This window comes from Silurus meridionalis, chromosome 17, assembly GCF_014805685.1.
Source record: "Silurus meridionalis isolate SWU-2019-XX chromosome 17, ASM1480568v1, whole genome shotgun sequence".
Lineage (NCBI taxonomy): Eukaryota > Metazoa > Chordata > Actinopteri > Siluriformes > Siluridae > Silurus > Silurus meridionalis.
The window spans coordinates 643,032-655,600 of record NC_060900.1 but is presented as its reverse complement, the minus strand read 5'-3'; the positions used below and the strand labels follow the sequence as shown (position 1 = coordinate 655,600).

The following is a 12,569-nucleotide window of genomic DNA, read 5'->3' as shown; positions in this document are numbered from 1 at the left end:
ACTGTTTCACTCAGAGAGAGCGACTGTTACAGGAACAGGAACTAAGATGTAACCAGAAATTTAAAACATTCTTTCATTGAAGAGCACGTTTTAATTGTTGTAATTCTCAGAGTGTAACGGTGTATAGTAAAACGGTGTAGAGTGTAATGATATAGAGTGTAACGGTGTAGAGTGTAACAGTGTAGCGTTTAATGATATAAAGGGTAACAGTGTAGAGTGTAACGGTGTAGAGTTTATTGATATAGAGTGTAACGGTGTAGAGTGTAACAGTGTAGCGTTTAATGATATAAAGGGTAACAGTGTAGAGTGTAACGGTGTAGAGTTTATTGATATAGAGTGTAACGGTGTAGAGTGTAACGGGGTAGCGTTTAATGATATAAAGGGTAACAGTGTAGCGTGTAATGGTGTAGAGTTTATTGATATAGAGTGTAACGGTGTAGAATGAAATGGCGTAGAGTTGAATTATATAAAGTGTAACAGTGTAGTGTTTACTGATATAAAGTGTAACGGTGTAGAGTGTAATGGTGTAGCGTTTAATGATATAGAGTGTAACGGTGTAGCGTTTATTGATATAGAATGTAGCGGTGTAGAGTGTATCGGTTTAGAGTTTATTGATATGGAGTGTAACTATGTAGAGTGAAATGGTGTAGAGTTTAATGATATAAAGTGTAACAGTGTACAGTTTAATGGTGTAGAGTGTAACAGTGTAGAGTGTAACAGTGTAGAGTTTAATGATATAGAGTGTAACAGTGTAGAGTGTAACAGTGTAGAGTGTAGCAGTGTAAAGTGAAATGGTGTAGAGTGTAAGTGTGTAGGGTGTAACAGGGTAGATTGTAACTGCGTAGAGTGTAACGGTGTAGAGTTAAACAGTGTAATGGTGTAGAATGTAACAGTGAAGAATGTAACCGTGTAGAGTGTAACTGTATAATGGTGAACAGTGTAACAGTGTACTGGTGTTGAGTGTAACTGTGTAGAGTGTAACGGTGTATAGCGTAAGTCTGTAATAGTGTAGAGTGTGGCGGTGTAGAGTTTAATGGTGTAGAGTGTAACAGTGTAAAGTGTAACAGTGTAGAGTTTAATGATATAGTGTAACATTGTAGAGTGTTACGGTGTATAGCGTAACTGTGTAACGGTGTAGAGTGTAACAGTGTAGAGTTTAATGATATAGAGTGTAACATTGTAGAGTGTTACGGTGTATAGCATAACTGTGTAACGGTATGGAGTGTAACGGTGTAGGAGTATAATTGTGTAGAGTATAACGGTTTAACGGTGTAGAGCAGAGGTCACCAACATGAAACCCCCCGTGGGCCTTTTCTAAAAATAGCTCAACATAGCGCCACTTACCAGTGAGTGACATCTAATTTTTTTTTTATTCTAATCTTTTTTTAAATCACATTTGCATTGGTGTGAATTTTAAAATGACAATAGTAAAATATAGATGAGTGGATACAGATGAATTATTAATTATTAATAATAACATATAATTAAAGGTAAATAGAGGAAATTTGTTATTTCAGAAGTCTGTATCAAACTGGTACTTCACATAAATCAGTACCCAAGAAGTAGCTCTCAGTGTCAAAAAGGTTAGTGACCCCTGGTGTACAGTGTAACGGTGTAGAGCATAACTGTGTAATGTTATCAAGTGTAATGGTGTCGAGTGTAATGGTGTAGAGTGTAACGGTGTAGGAGTGTAATGGTGTAGAGTATAACGGTGTAACGGTGTAGAGTGTAACTGTGTAATGGTGTCAAGTGTAATGGTGTAGAGTGTAACGGTGTAATGGTGTTGAGTGTAATGTTGTAGAGTGTAACGGTGTAGGAGTGTAATGGTGTAGAGTATACCGGTGTAATGGTGTAGAGTGTAAAGGTGTAGGAGTGTAATGGTGTACAGTGTAACGGTGTAGAGCGTAACTGTGTAATGGTGTCGAGTGTAATGGTGTAGAGTATAACGGTGTAACGGTGTAGAGTGTAACGATGTAGGAGTGTAATGGTGTAGAATGTAACGTGTAGAGCGTAACTGTGTAATGGTGTCGAGTGTAATGGTGTAGAGTATAACGGTGTAACGGTGTAGAGTGTAACGATGTAGGAGTGTAATGGTGTAGAATGTAACGGTGTAGAGCGTAACTGTGTAATGGTGTCGAGTGTAATGGTGTCGAGTGTAATGGTGTAGAGTATAACGGTGTAACGATGTAGAGTGTAACGATGTAGGAGTGTAATGGTGTAGAATGTAACGGTGTAGAGCGTAACTGTGTAATGGTGTCGAGTGTAATGGTGTAGAGTATAACGGTGTAACGGTGTAGAGTGTAACGATGTAGGAGTGTAATGGTGTAGAATGTAACGGTGTAGAGCGTAACTGTGTAATGGTGTCGAGTGTAATGGTGTAGAGTATAACGGTGTAATGGTGTAGAGTGTAACTGTTTAACGGTGTAGAGCGTAACTGTGTAATGGTGTAGAGCGTAATTGTGTAAAATGAAATGGTGTAGAGTGTAACAGTGTATAGTGTAACGAACGCTGTAGGAGTCTAATGTTGTAGGAGTGTTAGTGGTGAGACTCTCAGACTCTCTTTCAATTAGCATAAATTAGCATAATGATTTGCATATCACAGCTCCTTTCTTTATAATGGAGGTTCTAAGATGAAACCGTTTTATTAGTGTGTAGTGCACTCAGACCCTCAAACACACTTTACACACTCCACTGTGTAAACACAACTCCTCCTCTTTACACACACACACACACACACACACACACACACACACACACCACAGAAAACGCGGGTGACAGATTGGGGTATTTATTAAATTCAGACACGGGGTGTGGGGCAGTTAGGAAATGTGTGTGTGTGTGTGTGTGTGTGTGTGTGTGTGTGTGTGTGTGTGTGTGTGTGTGCATCATTGTTAGAAGCAGTCAGTTAATCGCTTTAGTGGCACACGTCTTGTGTAAAGAGGCGTAACGTTCACTCTTCCCCCTTTTCCCCTGAGAGAGAGACAGAGATGGACAGAGAGAGAGATGGAGAGAGAGAGAGAGAGAGAGAGAGAGAGAGAGAGAGAGAGAGAGAGAGAGCGATGGGGAGAGATTGGGGTCATTTACATACTGGTTTTTCGGGTGCTGACTTCTTAAGAAGGAAGATAAACAATGAGAGTAAAAAGACATGAACACAAGAACATTTAAAAAAAAAAGAATTGAGAAAATTTGAGTTGCAGCCACAGAGAAAAAAATAATAGAAATTGGTGTGAAGAAAGTACAGAAAGAGAGAGAGAGAGAGAGAGAGAGAGAGAGAGAGAGAGAGAGAGAAAATATATAAACAGTGAACAAAATAAAGAAGACAGAAAGAAAGAGAGAAAGAGCTTCAAAGTATGTGTAAGGCTTGAAAGAAAGAAAGAAAGAAAGAAAGAAAGAAAGAAAGAAAGAAAGAAAGAAAGAAAGAAAGAAAGAAAGAAAGAATTTGCACATAACTTATTCAGGTTGTAGGAAAACTGAAGGAGAGAGAAACAAAGAGAAAGAGAATAAAGAGATAAAGAGAGGTGTAAAACGAGAGAGAGAAATAGAAAACAGAGGGTCCAATAAAAGTGAAAGTGCTTACAAGGTTGAAGAAGAGATAATAATAGATAGAAATGGAGATGGGGAGAGAGAGAGAGAGAGAGAGAGAGAGAGAGAGGAGGGTGAATATATGTTTGGCTCCGCCCCCTTTCCACAGAGCCTTCTTGACAGCTAGCAGTGTGAAATATTCAGCTTACTGCTACAGCCAAAAACACACACACACACACACACTTATACACACGTATACACACACTCATATACACTCACACACACACACACATACACGCACACACACTTATACATACACTCATACACACACTCATACACACACACACTCTCTCTCTTTCTCTTGCAAACTCTCTTACACACACTCCTAACTCACACAACTGTGTGTGTGTGTGTGTGTGTGTGTGTGTGCGCGTGTGTGTGTGTGTGCACGAGGACACGCTGCAGGGACGAGGACGCGTCTTCTCTCATAGTGAGTCTGATTCTTTATTACTGTTAATATAACTTTAATAACATGTTTATTACAGAGACTGACTGTGTCTGTGCTACTTTATCATTCTGTGTGTGTGTGTGTGTGTGTGTGTGTGTGTGTGTGAGACCAGTTCAAGTCCCTGTAATCAAACTGTACATTTATGACATAATTAATGTTCTAAAATCTCTGTACTTCTCTATAAACACTCACAGATTTATTTATTTATTGATTTATTAAATAATTTATTCATTTAATAATTTATTTATTAGAGCATGCTTCCTCTCTCTCTCTCTCTCTCTCTCTCTCTCTCTCTCTCTCTCTCTCTCTTTCTCTCTCTCTCTCTTTCTCTCTCGTCTTTGTGTAATAAAACAAAGACTTGAGGTGATGACATCATCGCTTTGAGAAGCCTATGTTGATGATGTCACTTGATTTATTTATCACCAATTAATAAAAAGCTTGTTAAACTGTGATGATAATCAGATCTCTCTCTCACACACACACACACACACACACACACACACACACACACACAAATCAAATCACACACAGTAAAACAAATAATGTAAGGAATAAAAGACTCTCAGTATGCGGCTTTTCTGTAAATCATTCTGTTTCTAATGTCAATTCTTCTATTATAATAATAATAATAATAATAATAATAATAATAATAATAATAATGATAATAATAATAATAATAATAATAATAATAATAATAAAAGTAGAATTAGTATAAATATCTTTCAAATTATTAGGATTGTTTTAATGATCAATATAATAAAAATAAACTAAAATAACTATGAAATAAGTAAATAAATGTTATTACAGAATAAGAAATGAAGCAGAAATGTGAATGATGATTGATTTTCTAGCCTCAGAAGGTCTGCGTGTGCGGCGTGTCATTAGCGTGACGTTCTTGTTGTCATTATAACCGCGGGCATGCGCCACGTGTGACACCGTGACGTGTGCGCTTTTGTCCTCGCGCCTTTTTGCCCCCCCGGCACCCCACCACCCACGGCCCCCCCTCTCTCCCGGTCAGATGTGCAGCGGGGCAGTGGGGCAGATGGCGAGCACGTTGTGCTGATTATACGTGTGTGATGTGCGCGTGAAAGCCTGAACACCAGGTGCTCCAGAGCGAGGAATAAAAGAAAATGTTTATTAGCCGCTAGCACGCTCATGAGTCCGGGGGGGTCAAAGGCCAACTCCCCCGTGGCTTCAGCAATCACTTTCTCCTCAATTATACCCTAAAATCTGCATCAATTACCCCTGAACAGCGGCACAGCCGGACCCGAAACGCCCCCGAGGTTAGCTTCAGAGAACAGCTCAGGGGCTAATAAATAATAGACGCTAATAGACACCAGTTCAGCCTCCACTTTATAGCACTTTTATATTATTTTATAGCACTTTTATCTCGAAACACACTCGAGCACATTTCAGACACATCACACACAGCGAGCGCAGAATCTCCGCTTTCAGGAACACGGAGGGGTTTCAGACTTTTAGTAATTCAGATCATTTCATTTAACTCAAACAGTCGATTCTTACGATTCACTCTGAATCACTTCCTTTATATTCGACTCGTCTGCTTACAAAAAACACTACAGACCTTCTGTTAGAACTGTAAAATTTAGGCCACACCCCCTACCTTTAAAATAATTCCACATGTAAAAAAAAACGATTTGCAAATCAATTAGAGTTTACTCTTATTAATAAGATAAACAAAATACTTTGTTCGGGTAAAAAGCGAAAAAGATTTCAACTCGACTCGAAATCTGAAAACGTTTTATTTCTTACTCCCAAACTCACGGAATGGGCGTGGCCTAAAACCTGATGGAATCTGATAAACAATTGCTCAAAAATAAGTAGTTTTACACAAAGTATTGTGTAATATAAGTATATTTAATTCAAATAATGAAAAAAAGAACAATTTCTCATTTATAGTCATGACGGTGATGATGATGTAATGAATAATGAAAATCATTATTATTATTAATTAATGACATTTATTAGATTAATAATAAAGAATCGTGTATTTGTGTGGTTACCATGGCGATAAGTGTGTGAAGGTGTAAGTAAACACAGTGTTGGCTGGTGGTGTGATAAAATGTGTTAAAAGAAAAGTCGTTTTGTGTGTGTGTGTGTGTGTGTGTGTGTGTGTGTGTGTGTGTGAGGAAACACACTGTAACTGTCATTAGCACGCTCACACTCAGCTCTCACCTCTAGCACAGAGCCGACCTGCTCCACTTCCTGTTTTTATTTTAAGGAGAAAAAAAAGTCGTTATGAAAAGCAAACACACCGGCCCCCGAGGCCTTCAGCTGAACATCTGCTCAGGAGCACAACATCAGCACGGAGTCTGTAGTGTATTTACAGAGTGCTTCATGGATAGTTAGAGATTTTCTTGAAAACCGACAAAATTCCAATATTTTGGTTTGTTTTTGTGCAAAAAAACTTTTGTATTTTTAATAATAATAAATTAATAATAATAGTAATAATAATTTTAATAAAAATGCATTTACAGCAATTTACATACAGAATTTTAATGAAATGATTCCAATGGGATTTTTATGTCACCGTCATCATCATAATGCGAAACCTCCTGATCGCCAACCTGAGAGAAAAAATCCACAAACTGCAGAAACAATCAGTAAAATCTCCTGGTTGTAACGTCACGTGACGGTGCTGCAGAAATCAGGTGTATTTAAACATCACCAACTTCAAAATCTTCCTTATTTTTCCTCTTCTGTGTTTTTCAGGATGTTGTTCAGTCCTGAAGAGGACATGAACATCTCCAGATCAGTTAGATCTCTCCTGCTGTCCTGTCCTGCTCCTGCTGTTTCCATGGAAACACTGTAAGGGTTAACTGCTCAGCTAACACGCTAGGTTAACTAAGAGAATTAAGAAATTAAGTGAAATTCACAGAGCTCAGTTTTATACACAGATAAAGATATACAGATATTCAAAAAATTGGTGCAAATGTATTATCATTAGCATACTAGCATTCATTGAAGAAATTGGCGCCAATTAAGCAAAAAATCAAGTTGTTATAAATGAGTAGACGCGATGTGTGTCATGTGACTGTGCAGTAAAATGCAGTGCACACATGTGCAGGGCATCATGGGTAGCGTGAGCAGTTTAATACCTGGCACTAAGACCTGCACAGGTTCCGATCACAAGCTGAAAAAAGGATTTCATTGTAAAAGAGGCGGCGTGTTGAAACTCTGTCACGAACACAACGCCAGAAACAACAACAACTCCAAACCGGGCCACGGCGCCACGGGGACCGGCAACAGCGACGATTTCTTCTACATTAAAGTGAGCCACAGAGCGAGAGGAGACGAAACGCCAGACGACATGGGCGCGAGGAAAACTCCAACCGAGCTGAACGTGTCCGCAAGATTAGAGCAGGTGAGGGATTCAATATCCTTAGCTTCCTGTAGCTGTTTCTTAGCAGGACTTTGACTCAATAGCAGGAATATTTTATAATCTTGTAGTTTGCTAAAACTTCTGACATCCTGCACTAATCTTCTTCATGCCCACGCCCCATGGGCGTGTCCTCCTCTACAGTAGCAGCTTGTTAGCAGTAAACATTGTCCATCATTGTGTATCGTCCCTCAGACTGTTCCAACTATAAACTACCGACAACTTATTTTAGATCGGATGCATCAGATCCCTAATGATATCAGCTTACACGTGCAACAACAAACACCAACCGTCCTCCTGAACGTTCATCTCAATATATCAATTTCCCTCACAGGAGGAATCGATCGTGCATCTCCAACAAGCACAACAACACAAATATTTCTCATTCGTATTAGCACGTGAACCAGCTAGCAAGACTAAATTCAAACAGCTAAACTCCGCCCCCTCTCCTTCTGCTAATCTTCTTGATTTTTTTTTTCTGTCTTGTGCATGACTGTCTTTTCTCCAGAATTAATCATCTACCTTATCTTCATGCCCATCATCACATTCCAGTAGTGTTTAGAACACACCCTCGTGCACTTCCTGTCTCCACTTCCTCTAAAATTCCCTCCATCATCTTACACACCAAACTTACACTTTTAACCGTTTATACTTTAAAACCCAAGAGTCCTCGTCTCTCAGAGCAGAAGATTTGTCCTCCTCCATCGCCCTGCTCCTCCATCGTCTTTAGGTCGAAGTAAATATTAAAGAAACACAAGAACAAGTTCTCCTGGTAGGAAGGAGGAGTATCGGGGGAGAGGAGGCACCAGGACGGAGCTGTTTGAATGATTTATTGCTAATAAAACAGAAATATGTGTCTGTTGTGCTTGTTGGAGTTTAACGATTGATTTCTAATGTGTAAAAAAATGTAGACATGAGTTTCAATTTACACAAAATAGCGTCAGATGTGTCCAATCTAAATAAATCTGATAGAAGATTGTGGTTGGAAAATGAAACAATGTAGAAACGATATGCAACAACAGACCATGCATTCTAGCAATGTGCTGATACTGTAGAGTAGGACACGCCCCCTAGGGGCAGGACATATATTCATAGTATTTAAGTTCAAACATCGGTGTAGTAAATATAAAAGTAAAGATGCAGGAAAAAATATAATTTAATCATTTCAAACTGTTCTCATTTTTTTTTCACTAGACTGCAGAGCATTCCATCCTGCTGCAGTTCCCCAGGAGCAGCAGCTCCTCCGTGGAAACCCACAACAGCTTGAGCACCATCCTGGGAACCAACCTTGGCCACATCGACCGTCCCAAAAACCAGACTGTAGAGCCCACACATGACATGAGCTCAAGATCTCCTTGTGATTCCGGGATTTCCGGCTCCACCTGGACCAATGACGGAGCTAACAGCAGGACCAAATGGACCGGTGGGATTCATGGAGACGGAGGAACATCAAACTCCAGCACAAGATCCACCAGTGTGTTGAGCGACTCTCTGTCTGGTCCGGCAAGTTTAAACACAGATGCAGTGGCTAAAAACATGGAAACGAATCGTACCACCATTTTCACAGATCAGAATTTTCCAAGTTCTGCTGAGTCTGAAGTGTCTGAGGAAAGACGGCTCTACAGCTCGGAGGTAAAGATCGCTCATTGCTGCTTACATTTCCATACCTTTTTGTTACTACTTCTTAAAGTTCATGTTTTTCACCGTTCATCTTGTTTTTGGAGTCTTTGTACAGAATGATTTATTTGAGCAGAGCTCCTTTGTGATGACATCCAGCACGTGATGTCGAACATCACAAAGTCTCAACTTGTTTAGTTTAATTTACATGTTGCTCAAACCCAGAGGAACTGATCACATTCACCTTCTGGGTTTTTGGAGCATCTTCAGCTTGTTAAATACACATACCACCAAGCCCAATCTCATTTTTTTATCATTTATTCCACTTAAATGAGTCCTAGCATGCCTAATCATTGTATGTTCTTCTGCAGGTATCCCAGCATGCTTTGCGAGCTCAGCAGCTCCTCCAGCTACAGGTTCTTCAGCTCCAACAGGATAAAGATCATCTCCAGGAGGAGGTGGATCAGCTGATCAGAGACAGAGATGCAGCCGAGAGTCAGCTCATCTACAAACACCAACACACACCATTAACACCAACGCTGGAGGAGACGCAGTGGCAGGTATAGAGTCAAAATAATAATAATAATAATAAGCACCCTTTATAATTACGTGTCAGGAACACAGCAGCTTCTACACTAAAGAGATCACAAGGCAACAGAATCCATATTCCATGATGTTCAGAACCTGCAGAACTGAAGTGGTTTCTGTGTGTACGTTCCTGTAGGTGTGTCAGAAAGTGGGTGAGATCTCTCTGTTGAAGCAGCAGCTGAAGGACTCCCAGGCTGATGTGAACAGTAAGCTGAATGAGATCGTCTTCCTGAGAGCCTCGCTGAGAGAAAGCAGGAGTAAAGTGGAGGAGCTGGAAAAGAAACAGCAGGAATGGGAGGAGACACTGCACTTACGAAGCACTGAGATGGAGGTGTGTGTTTTTCTCTAGTCATTACATTTCATTTGTTAATTCTGCACTGGTTCTGACCTCATTTGGTTTCCACATCGTCCTGATACCAAATCCTCATATGACCCTAACTGCTTTCCATATTCCTTATTCGGTCACATCTTCCCATCTTAGTATCTGTTTTTAATAGGACTGTTTTTTTTCTTTAGAAGCTAAAGTAGAAGAGGCAAAAGTTCTTCCTGCTCCTTAATCCATCATTGTTCATAACTTCTTGTAGAAAACAATGAGATTGTAATGAGGTCGTATTTCTCAATAGTAATAATACAGTTTGACCAAATTAGACACATCAAAGACATTTAGCTCATGTATGTTCGGTTTCCTGAAGGTCTGTGAGAACGAGCTGCAGAGGAAGAAGAACGAGGCCGAGCTGCTCCGAGAGAAAACAGGAAAGCTGGAGATGGAAGTCCAAACACTGAAACAAGACCTCCTGGTGGCCAAAGAGGAACACTTTGAGCTCCTGAGCCTAAAGGTCCAGCTGCAGGAGCAACATCATCTACTGCAGGTTTGCCAATCCAAGATGGCCGACCAGGAAACTTCAGGTGAAGTCGTCATCCTTCAGCAGGAGGTGGAGAGACTGCGTGAACAGCTGGAGGAAGATAAACAGAAAAAGGAGAAGATCTTGAGCAGCTTCCATCATGAGAAGGAGACATGGAACAAAGAGAAGGATAAAGTGATTCGTTACCAGAAGCAGCTGCAGTTGAACTACATGCAGATGCACAGGAAGAACCAGGAGCTGGAGAAGAAACTGAAGGAGCAAAACAGAAAAGCTGATAACAGGACAGAAAAGGAGAAGGACAGGACACATGAGGATGTGGATGTCCTCAAGACAGATGTGCACTACAGTGAAATGGTGGCCACTAAGATATAAAATAGTCCATTGTTTTGCACGAGTTTTATCAGCCATCTTACATTTTGTTGTAGATTTTTATGGAAAACTTTTGGTCCTTCAAGGGTTCCTCAAAGGTTCTTTACAACTTAAAGAAGCTACAGAACCTTCCTTGAATTGTTTCTAGTGTTATTTTTAACACTTTTTCTCAGACAGTCAAACCAAAGAACCCTTTGCTAGTTAAAATACACGTCACAAACTTTCCCACTGCTAAATTCCTATTGGAGGACAACATGGCAGTCAAGGTGTAAACAATGTCAAAGTTCAAATATTTTAAATCCGTATTGTTTGAACAATTGTGTCCCGTACACATTTTAGCTACGTTAATTCAGCTAGCTAGCATGTTTCAGCTAAGTATTTAGAACTCTTCCTTAGCAACAGAGCTGCAGATTAGCCATAAAAAGGTCACTTCTGCTACTTTGTTCCTGTTGCAAATGTTTGAAAAAATCTTGACGTTGGAAATACTGTAAACATTTGAAGGTTAAAGCTCATCTCCATCTTTAGGATTGGGATCTTTTTACGAGTGAAGCTTTTATTTTTATGTTATTTATTAGATAAATTAAATCTCGCCACAGTTAAAACACAATAGACGAGTGCAGTGATTATCGCATCATAACATCTAACAGCCAATCAGGATCCCGGATGCAAATCAGGTCCATGTAGCAACGATAGCAGACGCTTGAGGTATGATTTCAGTTTGCGTAAAGAAACTGATCCAAATATTATTACATTTAAATAAAAAATATTTTGTACTCTGACTTTAAATCAAGGAAATGAGAGGAAATAAAAATCAACCAAAGCAGAACATTAGACCAGCTTTATTCCAGTTACACACACACACACACACTCTGAATGATGTACAGTATGTATTGTATATTGCTTATTTATTCTGGTAATATAATAAATGTTACTTTTGTTTATAACTGAGTGTGGTGTGGAGAATAAATCTCAGCGGGACGACGGCACGTTTAGACCTGAGCTCTATCTGACCTGACATGTGCTGATATTCCAGTTCCATCAAGGGAATTGTTTAACCTGTATACACGCTCCTTCACGTTCACACTTGCCCCAGAATGATGAGGTTGTTTACCAAGAACGACACACACTACGCTTTTTTTTGTCCTTTGTATAATAGACTTTGTCTGTGGAGATTTCCTGAAAGCACAGAAAAGTCCGTTTTCATTATATTGTAGAGATGAGTCGCTCCATGTTATTTTAATTAGTGAGTCATTTGCAAATGAATCGACTCTTTTAAGTAAACACTGGGAGTTGATTTTTTATTTCTTTTTGCTGTTCTTTTATTTGTTACTCGATTTTTCATTTGTTTACTTTCAGTCGGTGCTTCTGTGTTTCCATAGAAACCATTTTTCACCACCTGAGCTGGATTATGTTGACTAACTGAATCATGAGTCATGTTTTTATAAAGTACAAGTACATTTTATGTATATGTATTAAATTATTCCTAATAGTCTATTATCATAATTCCATCGCATTTCTCTTAGTTGTGCTGCTTCCTGAATTGTGTGTTTATTTTAACAGAATCTGCTGTGGGGTCTTCCTGTAGAGTAAAGTACACGAGAATGAAGCTGAGAATGAAACTCAGATTTCAAGTTGTCGATTCTAGGGGACGTTTTCGCTAGTCAGAGCTCACAAACCGCATCTGTAGCAAAACTGCACAAAC

General features: G+C 39.5%; 1 protein-coding gene across 2 annotated transcripts; it reads left to right on the top strand.

Annotated features, from left to right (window-relative positions):
• Positions 1 to 3,850: 3,850 nt before the first annotated feature.
• lzts1 (leucine zipper, putative tumor suppressor 1) lies at positions 3,851 to 12,359 on the top strand. Of its 2 annotated transcripts, XM_046870738.1 has the most exons (7): positions 3,851 to 4,012; positions 6,764 to 6,859; positions 7,119 to 7,415; positions 8,625 to 9,062; positions 9,419 to 9,607; positions 9,772 to 9,966; positions 10,328 to 12,359. In XM_046870738.1, the coding sequence occupies exons 3-7, from the start codon at positions 7,125 to 7,127 to the stop codon at positions 10,868 to 10,870; spliced, it is 1,656 nt and encodes a 551-aa protein (XP_046726694.1). In that variant the 5' UTR covers positions 3,851 to 4,012; positions 6,764 to 6,859; positions 7,119 to 7,124; the 3' UTR covers positions 10,871 to 12,359. The 2 variants fall into 2 exon arrangements, with proteins under 2 accessions (XP_046726694.1, XP_046726693.1); XM_046870737.1 differs by having other exon boundaries at positions 6,764 to 7,415.
• Positions 12,360 to 12,569: the final 210 nt, after the last annotated feature.

Coding starts and splice junctions, on each gene's coding strand:
- lzts1 (XM_046870737.1), top strand. CDS start 7,098: ATGCAGTGCACACATGTGCAGGGCATCATGGGTAGCGTGAGCAGTTTA. Junction 9,063..9,418: donor GACGGCTCTACAGCTCGGAG/GTAAAGATCGCT, acceptor GTTCTTCTGCAG/GTATCCCAGCATGCTTTGCG. Junction 9,967..10,327: donor TACGAAGCACTGAGATGGAG/GTGTGTGTTTTT, acceptor GGTTTCCTGAAG/GTCTGTGAGAACGAGCTGCA.